Source organism: Xiphias gladius, chromosome 14, assembly GCF_016859285.1.
Source record: "Xiphias gladius isolate SHS-SW01 ecotype Sanya breed wild chromosome 14, ASM1685928v1, whole genome shotgun sequence".
Classification (NCBI taxonomy): Eukaryota; Metazoa; Chordata; class Actinopteri; order Istiophoriformes; family Xiphiidae; genus Xiphias; species Xiphias gladius.
Window position 1 is genome coordinate 22,241,040 of NC_053413.1, and position 19,838 is coordinate 22,260,877.

A 19,838-nucleotide genomic window follows, 5' to 3' on the forward strand; every position below is an offset into this window, starting at 1 on the left:
TTGACAGTGATTTAAATAATGAAGTTACATTAATGCGAGTGCATTTGTTTAAGACATTGGACTGCAATTGATCCCATTCCTGACAGCCTTCAAAATGGCTTTCATGTGGAGCCATGTTTCAGTTTACAAAATGTCTTACAGCATATGATTTTTCATGATAAAATAAATTACAGGGGAGAAAAAAAAGAAAAAAAAATATATATATATATAAGCATGTTTCTCTAAATATGCCTCATTTCATGACATGTTAACAGTGCTAACAGACTTTAACAACATGAGAAACATGAGGAATGTTGGTGGAATGTGTGTCGTCAAACTTGGACCAAGGCCTTTAAAAGATAAAACCCCTCTTTTCTCTCAATTGCTAAGTCTCTGACAGATGGACGCAAGGCCTAAGATGAGATGTTTAGGGGCAGAGAGAAAAGTTTGAAGAAAATCACAAAGTAAATGAATATTAGCGACGTGAGCGTGGTCAAAGCTCTTACATCTTTTTACCATGAGGTCATTGAAAAGATTTTAAAAGATGGGAGGCAAATAAAAAGGCTGCTTGAGAGAAAAACAAAGCTACGATCACTATAATTACACAATGCTGCTGCTGTAAAATCAGCATTTTGACATATAAAAAAAGCCTATAAAAAGCTGTGTGATACATCTGTATATTCAAAATTACACAGCTAGAAAGAGTGATTAAAACTGAGTGATTGTTTTTAAAATTTAAGGTTGTGCACGTACCATTTATAACCAGTGTAATAGACCACTGTTGACTAGGTTAGCTGTTCTGACAGACGAATGGCATCACGAGCTTTTAAGACGCATTTAGACCTATCCTGCCTCCAAGGTGGTGTACAAAAGGTTTATACAGCAGCTGGAGTTAATCACCAACTCCCCAGCGAGCAGGAGGCAGGTCCAGTGTTGGAAGCTGCATTCCACATTTCACGGATGTCTTTTACAAGATTACACCGAAAACCCTGACGCGAAATTCCTTATGTAGACCCACTTCACTGAAGTCGACACGTTAAGACTCCCCATCTAAGTGCAAAGCTACATCTAACAACAAAGGGTTGGAAGGAACTCTTCATCCACCCCTTGTTTGTGCTGGTTGACGTTTGTCCAGTTGGCTTCTGAGGATAGTAAGAGGTGAGTCGGGAAAGGAGGGAAGGTGTGTGTGTGTGTGTGTGTGTTTGGGAGGCAGGGGTAAACTTAAAATCTTTCATGCTTGGCGTCTCCAATCGCCCCCCAGACATCGAAGACAAACTCGTCCGGAAAAGCGAAGTCTCCGAGGGTCTCATCCAACGCCATGGCGAATTCATCCGGGTTATTCTTGTCGCGGCCAACCTCAACCATCGTAGCAGCTGGGGAGGGAAGAGCAGATACATCGCTAAGGGAATAACCGAGGAGCTGAAGAGTTACGATACAACATAAGTTCAACTTCCTGTATTTGAATACCAAGAAGACTGAATTGTTGCTTGTTGGTCAAATCAGACGTAGGGCAGTTTTCTTGATGGCTGCACATTTTCTCGGTGCTACATAGTCAAAATGTTTGGGAATAGCTCCTTGATCCCTCTGTTACTTTTGGGCCACACATCAAGCATGTCAGAAAAACTACCTTCTTTTATTTACGTGACATAGTCAAGACATGCCCCATTTTATGCCATTCAAATGTCCTCTGATTTATTACATCTGGAATTATTTTTACAATTTTGATCGCATAACACCTGTCCTTATGTCTTTGCACTGGCTGAGAATACAACTGAGACTTACAAGACTTTAAATGGACTGGCTCCCTCCTACATCTCCAGTCCTATTACTCTGTATACTCCATCAAGTCCTTTACATCGTCTTGATTCTGGTTATTTAACGGTTCCTACATTTAATGAAAAAAATCTTTAGTGGTAGGAGGTAGTGCCTTTTTTCATTGAGCTGCCCTTCATTGGAATAAACTTTGTATGCAAATTCAGGAAGCAGATTAACCGAGGTTAAGGATTTCCATAAATAACTCTAAAAACTCTGTATGTTACCCTTATTTGGTCCCATAGCATTCCCTGTGCAAAAACCTTAGCAGAGAAAGTCAAAGCATTGTTTTTTTAATCTCTTATCCAGCAGTAGGTTCTTTCTTTAGGGTTATATTCATGATGTTCAGTGTCTCCCCTGAATGATAAAATGTTTGCTCGGGTCGAAACCAAAGTTCTAATTCTCCGTTTCTGCAGGCCCGCGATGGCCACCGCTCCGGCCGGCAGATCAGAGCGGAGGGACACAGTAAAAGGAATTCTTGTTATTTCCACTTGGGTTTGTGTAACATGCATGCAGAGTGAGGTCACAGATAGGTCTGGAAAAACCTGTACATTAATCCAACTAATCATCTACTCTAAATTGATATTAATGAAAACATATCAAGACTGATTAGCGTGCAAGACTTCAGCTACTTTCTTAAAGACTTCTGATACAAAAATTCCTTTGGACCCAATCACTTAGCATGCGTGTATTTTACACTCAACCGCCAGTTTATTAGGTAAACCTAACTAAAACTAATGCAGTCCAATGCAACAGTCCTGCAATAAACTGTATGGTCATTTGGATGCTGCTTGTGTTGCGACTGAATTGGATCGTGTTACTCTGACATGTGTGTCTATTATTTTGTCCTCCCCATTTATATCAGTGAGGGGAGGCTAAATAACAGAAACACCTCCCTGTGTGACGCAATACAGTTCAACAGCACCAGAAACTGCAGCCTACAAAATGATAATAAAGTTGAATTAACATCTCTGTAAAACAGTTTCAACATAAACTGAACATTATAATCTTCATGAAGGGAGCACTTATTGCAGGACTGTTGTATTCGACTGCATTGGATTTAGCTACGTGTACCTAACAATCTGTAAACTGAGTGTAGAAAACAATTAACCGTAGGTAAATATTTTGGAGTTTATGTTATTACTACGCTTAAAGTATGACAAAATGCAGAGACAAATCATCTTCCGTTCTCTCAGCGTTCTCAATGTTGGGTTATCATCAGCTATTCCACAGGAAGAGTGAATAACATACTGTATATATCAGCATTGCTACTGTTAATATCACTCACCAAGTTCGGTGTCTCTGATGCCCATGTAGCTCTCCAGGAGGTCATCCACTTTCTTGACTGCCTTCTCCTCAAACTCTGTTGGCTAGAAAACACAAACCACTCAGTGTCGGCCATTCAGTTCCCCACTTTTATTGTATTTTGTTGGCTAATTGCTGGGCCGTTATTGCAAAATACTTCCCAGGATGTTGCAAACTTTGATCAAAACGTGATTACGTGATCAGTCTGGCAGTTTATTATGCGGATTTCAATGGTAAGGCGGACAAATAGTACATGTGTAATGAGTATGTATGTCCCCAATACAAAGGTCAGAGTACAAGGATATGGACCCTGAATTGCCATGAATTTAAGTAAACTGTCTTCCACTGACGCCTGAGTTGTCACACCCAGGTCATAGCAGGATTATCTAGAGAGACTTACCTCGTCCTCCACAGTAGCTGGGCCCTTGGAGCGAAGTCTCAGGGTCCCCCTCCCTGTGCTGATCTTGATGTCGCTGGCAGGTTTGGCCCCCTTTGACCTGGGCTCAAGCATTTCTGTCAATCAGAAGAGAAACAATATAAGAGAAGGTGGAGTTTTTTGCTGACTGTCCCGTTGCTGAACCCTGCAGATCCCCCGCCTCTTCGCTGCAATTCATGTTCAGAAATGTTTAGAGTTCCATTACATAACATTGTATTACTGACGGCAACAGTTTTGATGATCAGTTAATCATTCAGCCTCTCAAGAAATGAAGGTTTTCTTTGGGTTTTGGACTGTTTTGGCTGGACAAATGAAGCTGTCACCTTGGATTCGGAGAAACTGTGGTGCCCAGTTTTATTTCTGCCTTCTGACAAGATGGAGACTAAACCCTTAATTGAGATAATAATCATCAGAAAAATCGATAATGAAAATAATCGTTAGGTGCAGCTCTAATCAAAACTCAGAAATCTCATGTACCCTTGAGTTCTTGGGTCAGTAATGTTATGTGTTGATGCTGGTGCCTCTGAATCAGTGTAAGTATCGCCTACACTTTTTCTGTAACTTGTTTCTTACTCACCAAAGGCCTTCATCGGCTCGACCAGCTTGAGGGTGAAGGATTTGTCTCTGGGTAGATCTTTAAGCATGCGGGCGACCTCATAATGCCGCGTCCCGACGATGTTACGTCCATTGATGCACTCTATGTGGTCGCCCACGCAGATCACCTTCACCCCGTCCACCACACTGCCCTCTTTGATACGCTGCCATGAAGAGAGAGGAGGGGAGGACAGAGAGAGAAGACGTCAGTGACAAATATAATTAAAAGACAGGAAAGGTTTAAGCGCCACATGAAAAGAGGTTTGTTTGAGGGTTTTTCCAAGCAACGCAGGACAAACAAAGATCAAAAAAAGAGAGAGGTCAAACATACCGAAGTCTGTGTGTGTGTGTGTGTGTGTGTGTGTGTGTATTAGGTCAATATAATATTTTTTCTTGTTTGTGAGCCCAGTGATGTGAAACCACTTGACTCAGCAGGACACAAAATAATATATTATTAAAAAAGCTTCCACGGAAGGCTAAATAACACTGTTTATTTCTGTATGGTACCTCAAAAGCTTGAAAAAAGGAAACAGACATTTGTGATGCAAATATATCTGCTCCACCAGCTTAGGAGTAACTAAAGTTTGTTTTTGTTTTTTTTTTCTTCAATATAAACGATGGGGAGTCGCTTCATTTCAACACGAGACCTGGCACAGACCCGGTAAACGCTTCCTGTGCCCACCTGCATTCTGCTCTGTAAACCTCTCCGGTCAGCAATTTACTGCCAGAGAAGGTGTAAAACAGTCCAGATGTGACAGAAAAGCTGCATTAGGCTGGACGTTTCACGTTCTTGAGGGTCTACGAGTTTTTCAAAGTTTAATTTAGGATGCGGGGAAAAGCTATGGTAGTTTAATTTTCCGGACATGAAAGGTTACATTTGAAAGAATCGGTAAACTGAACGTTGGCCAGTTTCGCCGACTTCTTCGACATTATCTTCAAAGATGCTGCTTCTCTTACATAGCCGACATGACACAACAGCACCACAGCACTGACCCAGGGCTTTATTGTGTCGTAAACACCGTCAGGTTATCAGGATGCAGTGCAGCTTCAGAATCACATGATGGCACATGTGAGCAGCTTGCTCTGCTGCAGCCACATCACTGCGACCAAATAAGCAGCTCAGACTGGCCTGCAGCAGAGACAACATACAAGTTGAATTATGATTTCCACTATGAAAGCAACTTTGTAAAATTCAATATGGCAGTCATACAAGCAAGTAGATGAGGTGCAAAATGTCTATTTACCAACTGCTGTTTTGTACACACATGATAAGGTGATAAAGAGCATGTTGAATCAAAAAATATTTGTGACTGACTGATTTTAATATTTACCTTGAATTATTAAACAGGTATTTTAACTGTACTTTTTACTTGTGTGCTGTAGTGTACTCTATACTTACGAGTTTTTTGTTTTTTTTAATCCCAGTGGTACCTTGTTAACACATTTGTTTTTATATGTTATGTTTTGTAATGTACTTTTCTACTCTGGTGGACAATGAAGTTGTATTCCATTCTATTCTATTCTGGTAGTAGAAGTTTAATTAATGACAATTTTGATGATAAGTAAATCCTTTATGTCATTTTTAATGGAAAAACATCAAGCCTTTATTGGTTTTATTAGTGAGTGTTCTAAGTTTTCCTGTTCTTGTGTGTTATACATCAGAAACCTTGGTTTATTTGACTGCTAGACAAAACATCACCTTAGACTTCGGTAACTTATGGTGGGCAATGGTCGTTATTTTAGAATTCTTTTTTGATTAAATGATTGATTGATTAGAAAAATAATAAACACATTCTTTCACGCTGAAGAAAATCAAAAATCATAGTTAGTTGCGTCGTTGTATGGATATACACTAATTTAACACCTGTACACCTGCTTATTCATGCAATTATCCAGTCAGCCAATCATGTTGCAGCTGTGCAGTGCATAAAATCACGCCGATACAGGTCATGAGTTTCAGTCAATTTTCCGAATCAAACATCAGAATGGGGGGAAAATGTGATCTCAGTGACTCTGACCATGGCATGATTGTTGGTTTCAGTTGGGGGGGGTTTCAGTGTTTCTGAAACTGCTGATCTCCTGGGATATTCACACACAGCAGTCTCTAGAGATTTTACTCCGAGTTCTGCCAAAAACAAAAAACATCCAGTGAGCAGCAGTTCTGCAGATCGAAACGCCTTGTGGATGAGAGACATCAGAGGGGAGTGGCCAGACTGCTTGGAGCTGACAGAAAGGCTACGGTAACTCAGATGACCACTCTTTATAACTGTGGTGAGCAGAAAAGCATCTCAGACACGTCCAACCTTGAGGCAGATGGACTACAGAAGCAGGAGACCACGACAGGGTTCCACTCCTGTCAGCCGTTAACAGAAATTTGAGGCGAGAGTGGGAACAGGCTCACCATAACTGGACAGACGGAGAGTGGAAAAATGTAGCCTGGACTGATGAATCTGGATTTCTGCTGAGGCAGCAGATGATAGGGTCAGAATTTGGCACCACTTTGGACCAGTATCTCAAAGGAATGTTTCCAACATTTTGTTCAATCCAGACCACAAAGAACTGAGTCTCTTTTGAGAGCAAAGTGAGGCCCAGCCGAGTATTAGTATGATGTGCTTAATAAAGTGCTAAGTGAGTGCAAGTCCATGGTACCTACTTTTCTTGACCTGATTCTTCCCATACAACTTTGGCTGACAAGAGCAAAACTTTACTGACCTGTCTTTGAGGATAGTTTAAACCAATAAACACAGCTTGTTCTTTATATTAATCCTAAACCTATAATTCAACTTAATTTCTGATATGACAAGTAAACACGATAAATGTTGAGACAGTTAAATATTGGTACACATCATGGTTGGTTTATCAAATAAGCAAAATGAAACAAGCAGAACAGAAGTTTCCTTTCTTTGATTTATTAGTGGCGAGATGTTTCTTCTATCCTCACCTTTATGAAAGCGTAGCCCGCGCCATTGTCGGTGATGGTGAGACCGAGAGCATCTTCAGATTTATAGACTTCTACCTCCTTCTTGATCCCTTTAATGTGGGCGAAGATAAAATCCTCCAGGCCGATCTGGCCTCCCAGCAGCTTGTCCATGTCAATCTTGTGGGTGTTCAGGGTGCAGAACAGGATCTGTGCAAAGACAGGCAACAGGCATATGCAGTACATTAACAACTATGTACAAAAAAGACAAATTTAGAGGAAAAAACAAACAAACAAACAAACATTTGATGAGGTTGAGCTTGGAAAAATGGTTAAAAAAAACAAACAAAAAAACCTCAAAACTCAAATATAAAATATAAAAGCTTTCTAATTGAAAAAATAAAAAAGGACTATTAGTCATCTTTATTTTTTTAACACTCAGAATAGTCTGCATCTTCTTTACACAATCAAAAAAAGAACCCCTGTTTTTAGTCACAGTGTGAAAACTGAGCTGGATTCAAAAATAAAAGTGTAGATGACAGAGCACTGCGTCAGTATGCTAAATACAGGGATCCATCAAGGAGCGCTGCCTTTATTACAGCAGACTAAGTTATGCAGTGTTGCCCTCTCCCACCCCAGGGTGTCATCAGTCTATGTGTGTGCATATAGCAGAGCTGTGCTTTAAGTCCTGTGGCAGGACCAGCCTGTGATGAATCCAACAGGGAAAATGACCTTTCCTCCTGTGCCAGAGATGTAGAAATCTGGCTTCACACCTTGTGGCTTTCAACATCCTGGCAGGACAGAAAACGGGAGATGCCATCAGCCGGAACACGATGCACAAGTGGCCAGATTTACCAGGACTTTAAACAGAGACGCGACAGTGAAACCAAGGACAAGGAGGAGACTGGCTGTGAATCAGTTATTACGCTCTAACCCACCTAGACAGAGCACTAAAGCTGTTAATAATTTCTACTTTAATTGCTTTTTATTAGTTATGGGACTCAGATAAACTTACTCAGATATGCCAATGTATAAAACATGCATTCGACTTCTATTGTGGGATCAGCTTCCTAGTAGGGCTTTGAGAAATACCCAGCCAGGATTTAGTGGCTGACTTCCAGGTTGAACGGTAGAGAGGGACTGATTTGTACTGGTTCATCGGGAGGATGACCTTTGTGCACCAATCAGGCTCTGGCGACGAGGCCTGCCTTGTTTGGCCCTTTTTTCTGTGTAACAAAAGGCACTGTTAGCACGCACGCACGCACGCACACACACACAAAAGCTGCCATGGACTCGAGTTGCACTGGGTTACCAGACTATAAAAGATGGGATTATAATGGAGAGGAGGCCGCTAGAAGAAAAGGCAAAGAGAGAAACTGAACGAGTATGGATGATAGAGGAGGCAATCTCTGTGGCAAGGGAAGGGTGTACCGTGGATGAATCGATGGCTCTCTTTCTGTCTTTTTTCCACAACCAACCCTCCCTTGCCTTAGACAAGAGTGAGTGGGAGGAACAGCAGCGGACGCCTACACCCGGTTACCAAGGCTGCCGACTGCATTAAGCCGCCTCTCTGCAACCCATGCAGCTCTCAGCACCCCTCTCTTCCTGCTGGGCTGACAGGCACAGTGCGTTCACGCCATCGAGTGTGGCTAGGATGCAGTGAGCGGCGTCACGCGCTGCGGTGACGGCCTCTCCTGTCACGACCTGACCCGCAAGAGCAGACACTGCACCTCCCACCTGCCTGCACATCGACCTTAACCTTGATAACCACAGGGAAAAGGGCAAGTGAAAGGAGGGGCAATGCCATCTGTTCAGCATCACCCATGACAGAGCCACTTATGGGTCAATGCTTTCAAAAGAGGAATAAAAATATATGACATGAGAGTAAACTAAAGAATTGAATTTGCAGCCGATATTGATGTGCAAAGTTGTATAAATGCAGGATTTCCTGCAGCATTTCATCACATCTATAGTTACTAGTTACTTTGTTAATTCAGATTTTAAAACACATAATATATGACCAGTTTAAAAAAAATATGAAGCATTGTATAGACAAAAATACACAACATAGTATATAAAATAGTTAAAATGATCTCCACTTTGACTAACTACAACATCAAAATTATTTTTACACATTAATGCATATATAGTAGTAAAACAATGTCTCCAATAACATTGCATATATAAATGAATAACATTCTGTAAGGGGCCATTCTGCATAACCACTACTTTTAATTTTGAAACTTTAAAACAGCTATAAATCGATATTTTTACAATAACCATTTATCAAATTACAATATTAAAAACAATTCGACAGGGTGAAAGGAGTTACTTGTAGTGATAAACCTAAAGAGAGTTATCAGCAAAATCTTCAGCTACCCTCATTTCAGCTCACTGTTTAACTGTCCGCGTCCAAATCTACTCTTTGGGTTCATTCTCGGCGCTCACTCAACGTTTTTTTTTTTTTTTCCCCAGACACAGTCAGGGAGCTGTTTTCAGCAGAAAGCTCTAAAATCCCACTCTGCTCTACCTGCTCAGCACCAAACGGCGGACAGAGGCAGTTAGTGACGAGCTGGTGAACATGGTGGAGAATTTAGCAGCTAAAGAGCCAGATATTTTCCTCAGCAGTTGGTAGAGACCAAAAACAGACCTAAAAGAGAGTGAATATTGGACTTCCATTTGCTAAGTGGCTAAAAATATGACTCAGAGTGAATTATAATGTTGCTCCATTACTGCTGGATTTGTAAATAAGCAGCTGTATACTAACAAATTCACCATATCAACGTAAAAAGGGGATGATCTGCTTCCACTGCCCCAAAGTGGCCAAAACAAAATTCGTTACTGCAGGTTTAACTGGGCTTGGACATGTTATGGAGTGTATTACACATTGTGGTATTTTTACATTTACTTAGGCAAAGGATTTAAATGCTTCTTCCACAACTTCCGCTAGCACGTTGCTAAATCGAGTGGGCAATGCTTACCACCAGTGCTAACCAATTTCATGGGGGAAAAACAATGAAATGTAGTAATTTTCTGATTTTTAAGACAACACTCGTTACTTTAGAAAAAAAGTTCTGATCTCACATCTGGATTTGCCGCTTTTCTTTGTTTTATATAATTGCAGACTTTTTGGTTTTGGTCTGTTGGTAGGCCATGACAGACATCGGAAGACATCACCTTCAGCTCTGGATAACTGTGAGGTGTTAGTTTTGTTATTAATCAATTAATCGATAAAATAATTAACAGATTAATCAATAATTACAAAAATAATTTGTTAGTTGCATCCCTACTAAACTCCCAACGGAGAAGCTGTTTATTACTTTTAACTAGTGCCTTCTGACCGTACCAGCGCACAAAAAACATAACTACTCAATTGCAATTACAGCTTTGTCCCATTGAGCAAAGTGCAAATAGTTCAGCAGCTCTAAAAATAATCTGTAATTAAACAAAATGAGAGTGATTTGTCAAGCAGACATTGTGAAATTTGATAATCGTACAGGTAGTTAATCTCCTCTCTACAAATCTCCACCTGCATGTACTCTCTACACTTAAATTAGAGATCACTTCTCCTGCCTGTGTTTGAAGAGAGGTATCGCTAGATAAATACAGCCTTTAACTGGATGTCCCTGTGAATTATACCCTGCAGTGTAGCAGTGGTGACTAAAAGCTTGGGAAACCTGTTTCTTTGGCAACTGAGCTGCTGTCTATTTAAAGCCTCTTCAAAAGGTCCTTTAATGGCGGAAAAGAGGGTAAGAAAGATTAAACAGAGAATATCACGCTCACAGTGGGGATTCACTCGTTTCCCATTTCCTGTATTCATCTACTGTTGTTTCTGCGTTGGGTGTTTTAGTAGTTAACAGGGCATGCTGATGTAAGCTCTGTGTATTGTGGTGTGGCGGAGTTTTAAACAGGAAATCACATTCATCAGCATTTAAGCCTGTGTAATCATTTACCTCACTGCGGATGCGAGATGTTTCATAAAGGTGGGTCAGGAAAGCAGGGCTGATTGTGAACAAACTAAACCAGGAATAGTCTGCTTCATTAAGCCAAATCGGAGCTACTGTGATCAGTGCAATTATAAGCACATATGTTGACTAGGAATTCTGTGCAGATACTTCAGAAGGAAAACAATTCAAGGTCAGATTTTAGGCAAATAATAACTGCAATATATGCCAAAATGTGAAGTTCAGAGTTTAACTACATAAGACGCAAAGCTTATGTCAAAACACAGTGTTTTCAGACTGACTGTAACACCGGTTTAGCCAGAAACATAACCCTACCAGCACCAGGCTAGTCTGCCAGGATATACTTTCATGGTAACATGGTGATCACACTTATCTAAACCACCTTTAAGAAACAGAAATGCATTAAAATGAGCCTGATTGACTGAAGTAAACCCGGTTTAGCTGGTCTCCTTGCTTTATGAAACATTCTCCTGGATACACCAAGAAAAAACTGGAATCCATGAGAATTAAACTACAGAAAACTCAATGTGTGTGTTTTTCTACTACTTCAGAGACAAAAAGCAGCTACGTAAAGCCCTATGAGAGATTATTTACTACTATCACATGAGACAGAGGGCTGTTACAACAACCAGAGGTCAAACTCTCCTCTGATGAAACCACTACACCCACCCCAGACAAGTGATAAATGTTAGTTTTCTCTTTCTATCCACAGTTGTTTTGTCTTCAGCACCACATTGATCCTCATAAAGGCCGACGTAAAAACCTGAAATCACCTCTGAAAACCTGCTGTTGTTGGTCAGTGGGCTCTGGTGCCGTGACAACGCTTTCCTCGGCATCACTGCTGGTAAACAACCACTTAAATCACTGTGAAACCAGATCCAAGCCAGTCAGTGGTGAAGACACACACACCCGCACACACACACACACACACACACACACACACACACACACACACACACACCTGAGGTCTGTCTCTGCAGCTTCACACACTCCTCGTTAGTGTCACATTTGTTTCTTAAAGGCATGTGGTGTGCACACAGGCACAAGGGGAGAGTTCATGCTCATTTGTTTGTCATATGCTTAATGAAGAGCAATTACCAGTAACCGCACGTTCACTGAAATCAGAATGTGGCACTAATAAAATATAACTGGGCCTATTAAACTCACAAGAAAACAATGATCTCAACCAGGGAAAAAAAATCATTATGATTGGGATGAAGAAACCGTAATTGGCATAATTATTTTTAGCCCAAAATTTTTTCTTCCAAGCAGGAACTGATTCTCTTAGTTCAATACAAGCATCTCAGTTTGGGCTCTGTGAACTTGTGATGGGGAATTTTTTATTTATTTTTATTTTTTAAACTAGTTCTGCACTTTTTATTAACGTCACAAATAATCGATCAATTGAAAAATTAATTGAGAGATTCAATACTAGTGAAAAAATTGTGAAGATATGAACATATTTTCTTATCGTTTTGCAAAATTCTGTCGTTTTAATAATAATAATGATTCTCAACAAAATTGTAAACAAACAAACTGAGTAATTAAAGTTCTCATTTATCATGTGTGAAGAGTTTTCTCCAATGTAATGCGTAAAAGCAAAACACATTCCATTGCACTGAACATCGGTTGGACTATTATGTAATTTTGCATTCATTTGCTATATTGTAATATATACAATCGGTGGTCGCTGTTTTTGGTACGCCCGTAAAACCTAATGAAATCCATTGCATTCGATTTTATTCAATAGTACAGGTTTATCTAATTAAGTGTCAAGGGTGTGTATATTGTTATCGAGAAAATGCTGTGAATATTGTGATGCTGATTTCAGTCATAGTGCTCAATATCATAAATGACAAGGAAGGCTTTCCGATCACAGTGTTTGCCACGCTGAACTGAGTACAAAATGGTTTTCACGGCTCTCATAAGCTGTCTCTCAAGCTCAAGTCCTGATAGATCCGAGAAGCCCTAACAGTCTCCACATACAGAAGAACACTCCCAGAATCAAGACAAGCTGTTTAATCTAAAGTATGTCATTATACAGCCGTGTTGCCTTAACTGTAGTTTATCCTGATGCTTGCTTGCTTGTTTTTTTACACCATCTAGGAAGTGGGTGCAGGAGCTCAGCTAATACAAACAGCAGACTAAGGCACCGACAAATGAGATTGTTTCACTTAATCCCCCTGGTTAAGAAATGTCTGGCTGCAAACATGGCAGTAAACCACCCGAAACCAGCTAAACAAAAACAAGGCGTATGGTGCTGTCACACCATCGCAGCCCAGATATTCAAACTGTATGCAAATGGTGGTGCGCTTTCTGTGAGCAGGGAGCAGGCTCACCGCGACAGGTGGACAAGAAGCAAAGTCACGGAGCCACACCTAAAACTCTACCGCTGTAGGGAGACCAACCAGACTTTGACCTGAGCAGAAAGGGCAGATAAAATATCCCATGCTTCATCAGACAGTAACATTGCCATGTATGTCTTACTGGCTGACGTTAACAAAGACTGGAATGAGTTTACATAGTATCTATTGTACTCTGAAAGTCTTCTGTCCCTTTAACTTGCAGTGCATTTGCTGTAACTATGTTTCCGATGCCAGTCATTTCACCCAGACGAGTTCCTTTCCATCACTTCTGGTTCCTAATATAAAGTGACTGACCCGGAGCTTCACTGTAACATAAGCTCTACTGTCTAATCACGGCAAAACAATAGACGCTCACAGTCAATACAGACATGCTTTGATGCAATGTGATGTCGGTTTGGAAAGAAATGTGTAACCTATTAGAGGCAACGAGCGAGACGAAGACAACACCATTATTCATTACATAATTATCAGGATCAGCCAAGCACTCGTGCAACCTCAGCGTCACAGAGCCACTGGTTTACAAACAACCCCGGTCATGGTTTCTGTGGGGCTCCCCGTGCGACTATTTTGTCCTCCAGGACTCACCATGAGAAAGTAGTCCCTGTTAAAGAGTTAATGAATTGAGTTTAAACAGAAGCAGTCTTAAATTTAAAGAAAATCTCCTCAGCTGGGTCCACGATTAATAAGACATCGGGTGCTTTAGACAATTAGTTTCACTAAATTCACTGAAGTTTAGTAAAAATGTCACAGAATACACATTATACAAAAGTTTAAAAGTCCAGCAAACTAGAACAATGGCCTTGTAAAGTCTATGAGAAAATACTGTTGTAGTTGTATGTAAAAATCAAATCTAGTCTGTGAACAAGTCCTTGCTTCTCTTTTGGCGTTTTGAATCAGTACTAGAATTACAGAAAACATCTGTCTTACTCCACCGAGTAATTTTATGATGACTGCATTCTCAAAAATAAGTTGAATTGATGACAGACTTCTTATTTAATATGAGACTACACAGAGTTTAAAAGCAAAGCTATACTACATATCAATATAAATAAAGTTTTAAAAAGAAGAATCTGAACTATCAGACCTCAGTACTTATTTGTTGATCAGGTAATTCCTGCTTTAAATTATTACTTTGCTACATTTAGACTGTCTTTTACTGAGGCAAAGCTGTTCAACAGCTGTGCTGTTAGAGCATTAAACACTGATACACTCCGATGTTTGGCAGATTTTGTTTAAAGAAAAACAGGACAAGTAGAAAAACATGTTTTACTCTTCCAAGTAAGGTGTTTATAATAGAATCATCATTGTACTGGTACCAAAAGCAATTATCCATGAGAAATTACACTTAAAACTTACATCTTAAAACTTTCCTGAAAAGCTGAATTTTTTGGGGGGAACTACAATAAGTTTGCCAGTTTATTAGGTACACCTAGCAAAAATGAATGCAGTCTTTGATACGTCGGCACTGACGGTACATCCTCCCTTCATGAAGGTTATAATGTTCAGTTTTTTTGGAAGTCTTTTAGAGAAGTGATGGTCATTTTGGAGGATGTGGTGCTGTTGAATTGTATATTGAGAGAGGTATTTCTAATATTCAGTCTACCCTCACTGATATAAATGGCGGGACAAAATATTACAAAACACCTCTCAGCATAATGCAAAGTATAATTTGGGAACCGGTATCAAAACTCCAGTATCAGTTTAAGTTTAGACTTTCTTTTGAGAGCACTGACATTTTTTGTCCTGTCTGGCACAAAGGTCAGATCCAGTCAACATATGCATTACACAGCGGGGTTTGGTGGTGTTTATGGAGGGAGGAGGCCCTGGGCAGAGCTGATCCCCTGGGTCCTCTGGGACCCCTCTGGCTGTGGCTGGGACGGGTTATCTTGTTAGATTTGAGGCTGTGCCTGAGCAGGACGTGAGGGACTTCCTGTGGTAAAAACTGTGGAGTCCGACATCTAACATTATCACATCATTATCACATCCCTCACTCTGTCTCTTTGTCTCTGTCGCTGTATACCTATTTGTGCCACGTTTCCAAATGGGCCAGTGTACTCAGTGACACACGCACACTTTCTGCATCTGCACCTTTCTACCAAAGGATGCCAGTGTGACATTAACTGCCTTTACGAGACAACTTGACATATCGACATTTGGGTTGGTATTTTTCCTCTGCTACCTGCTTGGCAAGCATTGAGGCATTACTTAAGCAGGAAATGATTCTTTTTCTGTCAACGTGTCAACTATCAAAGTAAATAATAATGCGATTCTTTACTGACTCTAGTACTGTGGATTTTCTCTTGCCCCCCCCTTTACAGGAAGGTCAAAGTTCAAAATCAGCCACAGAGCAACATTTCTGGAGCTGGCAGAGGATCAGTATCTTGCTCAAGGACACTTAAGCATGGCAGTGCTCGCAGAGACGGAGGTTTGAACCAAAGCTTGCAAAGCACCCTGCTTGAAATCATCTGAAATCCCACATCTATTTAGCTCCTCTGTAGTAATGTTCTTGGTCTTAGGAAAAGAACATGCCGTAAGGCAGTTTCTGTACTAGAACAAGTCTAGACAGAGACTGAAAATCCTTATGAATGTTACTGATAGACGTGAAGGAACAAATACCTGTAGAAAAATGGTTGATGTCCCATTCAGACAGGAAAAAAAAAAAAAAACAGCCGAGTTTGAGCCTCATTAAGGATCATTTCTACCATCAAGTCAGCAAGACGGTGGGTATTTTCAGAGAAGTCCTCCATTTATCAAATGTACAAATACTATACGTGAAGTCTTCTATTGGGTCACTGTGTACCGATGCCACTGAGACAAATTCCTTTCCGATTATTGCACTTGTTGAATGAAACAACTGTATCTCTGAGCGTCAAGCAGGGAAGCTAGTTCATGTCTCCAGCTCCTGCAGCGAGGCAGGCTGATTACAGGCTGCCGCGCCGGCCTATCTGGTCATATTCAGGCTGACAAAAGCCAAACATGCCACTCACACTTTCCTTTGAAAAGAAGAGCTTAAGCAGTCTGGGCTCAGAGGAGGACACAGGAGCTGCTTTTGTTTTCAGGACCTCCACGTAGATATGCAGCTTTTGCGCTCGCCTCTCCGTGGAATTTGATGCTGAATGGCCATGAAAAACTGTATCTAAAATAGGACAACTTTAATTTGTCAGATATCCAGTGACTGCATAATGAAGATAAGACGCAGATACTATTTCAGGTGTGCAGGTTGGCAGAGAATTGGAAGGGCGTGCCTTTGTAAACACTGACTAACTCTGACAAAACACAATCAACGGTGACTTTAATGGCCACCATGGGACTAATCTCACAGAAAAAGCCACTTATAAAACTGTTTACCCAAACCTTTACTGAAAGTATCCATCTTTCAGTGGTGGGAGAAGTATTTATTTTCTTTACTTAAGCAAAATAATCAAAACAACAGCGTACAAATACTCATTATGAGTAAGAGTGATGATAAAATGCATATTTTGCGTGCAATATCTGAAACCTCAAAGAGACTGGAAAGTGCAGTTGTCAAGTATCTTAATCTGCAAAGTAATGACTAACCACAACTGTAAAATAGATTTAGTGGAGTAAAAAATACAATATTTTACTTATATAGTGAATATATAGGGAATATAGTGAAATATAAACTAGCATAAAATACAAATAGTCAAGTAAAGTGTAAGTACCAAAAAATTGCACCTATGTACATTGCTACAGTAAATGTAGTTAGGCTAGTTATTTTCCACCACTGCCAAGGCTGGATTACCAACCGGTCAAAGTGAGCAACCGCCAAGGGGCGAGAAATTTGCACCATCGAAGAAGAATATCAACTATGAGGGGTCCTCCATTGCGCATCTTGTGGCCCTGGTATTGTACAGGGATGCTGTGTCAAAATCTAGTTTTAAGGTCTTCATTGTTTCAGTTTTTTCATTTGTTGTAAAGTTATGTTTTATCCAATTGCTTCCATTTTTTTCAGCGTCTCAAGTATTTAACGCAGAGAAAACCTTGTCCACTGTCATATTATTCCATCCCAGTGGAACTGTAAGGCCACAACCAACAATTATTTTCATTACCAATACGTCTGACAATTATTTTGAATATCTTTGGGTTTTGGACTGTTTCAGACAAAAGAAAACACTTGAAGACGTCAGCTTAGGTTTTGGGGAAATTGGGAAGGATGTTTTTCACAGTTTTCACAACATTTTATTGACCTAAACGACTAATCAATTAATCGAGAAAATAATCAACAGATTACTCAATAACAAAAATAATCAATAGTCACAGCCTAGTGCTGTTCGGGACTGTCTCATCCACTGCATGGGAGACAAAGAAAGGTGCCAGGAAGCGACTTTGCACTGCTCTTGAACGGAGATGGGGTGGTTAACCGGATGTACATTCGCAAAACCAACCAGTTAGTCTTCATTGTCATAGTCTTTTTCTTTCGTAGAAATCAAAGAATATTGGTTTACAACACTTCCGAAAAAAGCATAAATCCCACCTCTGAGTGGCTTTTTCTGCGTCTGTTTTCAAGTCCGGCGTCTTCTTCGCCTCATTATGGTGCATCAAGCAGCACTGGACTCATTACTGCCCTGACACCGGAGAGGCCCACTGGTACTTGACGGTTGGTGAGACGACCACAGGAAGCAACTACGACGGCGTTTACACGCTCAAAAACAAACGCTGATAGGCAACACAAAGGCGAGATATATGCTTTATATCAAGTGCTTTCCAACGGTATTTTTTGTAACACAAAAGATTTTAAGGATGAGGACTAACTGGTTGGTTTTGCAAATCTCTCTCTACGCTTTGCTCTGGGGGAAGAGTCCAGAGCAGGACTAGTCGCAGCCCCATTCAGGTGTCTTGTGATGTCTGACCAACAGTCAAAAAACAGAAAGATGATGAGTTTGCTATGAGTTAAAAGAAAAAAAAACAGGCAAAGGTGGCAAATATTCAAATTTCAGAAGCTGGTTGACATTTTTGTTGTGTAAAAAAAAAAAAAAAAAAAAAAAAAAAAAGACCAACAATTAATCAATTATCAAAATTATTGCCAACTAATTTTCTAATCATTTCAGTTCTAGAGCTGGTTGGTTTCTGGGAGTCTGGGGAAATAATGAAACTGCCATGTACAGTGGGGGTCAAAAGGGGTCCCAACAACAAATATTTGACCCCCCCCCCAGGAGGTTAATCCGGCCATGACCACTGCTTACACTTTGTAAAAGTCTAGAAAGAAGTCTGTCAGAATACTTCACGTACTTAGAGTAAAATCGAGCTTTAACCCCTGAATGCAACACTGAATCACTACACGACTTTTTCTCCCTTTTACCAACCGGTGAGATCTTACCTCAGGTGGGCTTATATTAAACGCCTCTGCTATTTTTGCGTACAGCTCCTTGACGTTGGTAAATCCCTCGATCCTGCCGGTGGGACTTCCGTGCGCCAGCTGCGTGTGGAAGACCAGTTTGGGCCGCAGGCCGGCAGGTGGAGGCGGGAGCCCCGCTCCGTTCACGGCGGATTTACCCTGGCTGCCGGCACCTGCGTGTCCGCCGCTGACCTCCTCGTTGTCCACCAAATGCTCCTTCGTGGCTTTGTTTTTCTTCCTCCACGGTCCCAACGGCATTTTGTTGCTGTTGTCGTTGTTCTTTTTCCTCCGTGTGAAAACAAAAAGTCCGAGCCGCCGTTAAAACATTGAAGTACCTGTTGAGTCCCAAGCGCAACGGTCGTGTTGTCCTTATTTACTTCCTTATTTCCCAACTAGCTGTCCTCAATTTCTTCCTTCCTTTCTTCCGGGAACACTTTTCCTTTCCTCGCCTGGCCACGGCCGAGGTTCTACTTTGTTCTTCGACACTGAGTCGACGGTGTAAACATTCAACAGGTAGATGGTGAGTGTGGGATAAACTCCAGACTCAACCCGCTGCCTGGTCCCTCGGCTAACAATAGCTACTCTGTTTGTCTCTCGGCGTGCCGCGGGACGCAGGCGCAGTGGCACGAACCGGGGCTCCGTCGGGCAGGAGGGTCAGTCCCGGTGCACCTGTAACACCGCCACGGGGGGGGGGGACTAGCACCTTAAAACAATTATTCTGGATTTTTTTTTTTTTTTAAACACATTCTTCAAAAGAATATAGGTTAAACTAGCCTAAAGTTACACCCACACAACAGGGATTAATTAAGGGTTCGCAGAGTAGTTTAATCTTGAGTATCTTCAACCAAATACAATCCACGGTTTGTTTGTTTCCCCCTTTATATTACAGCTGCAGAACTGGTGAGGCCAGACTGATATTACTTTTAAGAAGCTGTAGAATTAGTGAAGTAATTTAACTCAGGACAGCAAAATAGCTCTGCTTTGAGAAAACATAACCTGTGACTTAGGCTTTCTTTGATGGTTTCCTATAAATTGTGACCATGAAGAGAAGCTGCATGTGCAGCCTCTTTTCGTCGCCAGTGCGAAGAAAATAGTGAAGTTGAGGTGA

At 40.9% G+C, this 19,838-nt stretch overlaps 1 protein-coding gene across 1 annotated transcript; it reads right to left on the minus strand.

Moving 5' to 3' along the window:
* Positions 1-1,118: 1,118 nt before the first annotated feature.
* On the minus strand, positions 1,119-19,396 carry gipc2 (GIPC PDZ domain containing family, member 2). Its single transcript, XM_040143713.1, has 6 exons — positions 18,713-19,396; positions 7,068-7,253; positions 4,110-4,290; positions 3,497-3,609; positions 3,080-3,161; positions 1,119-1,352 (listed from the first exon to the last, which is right to left on the minus strand). The coding sequence occupies exons 1-6, from the start codon at positions 18,986-18,988 to the stop codon at positions 1,201-1,203; spliced, it is 990 nt and encodes a 329-aa protein (XP_039999647.1). The 5' UTR covers positions 18,989-19,396; the 3' UTR covers positions 1,119-1,200.
* Positions 19,397-19,838: the final 442 nt, after the last annotated feature.

Coding starts and splice junctions, on each gene's coding strand:
- gipc2 (XM_040143713.1), bottom strand. CDS start 18,988: ATGCCGTTGGGACCGTGGAGGAAGAAAAACAAAGCCACGAAGGAGCAT. Junction 7,254..18,712: donor TTAATATAAGCCCACCTGAG/GTAAGATCTCAC, acceptor GTCTTTGCACAG/ATCCTGTTCTGCACCCTGAA. Junction 4,291..7,067: donor CGGGCTACGCTTTCATAAAG/GTGAGGATAGAA, acceptor TCTTCATGGCAG/CGTATCAAAGAGGGCAGTGT.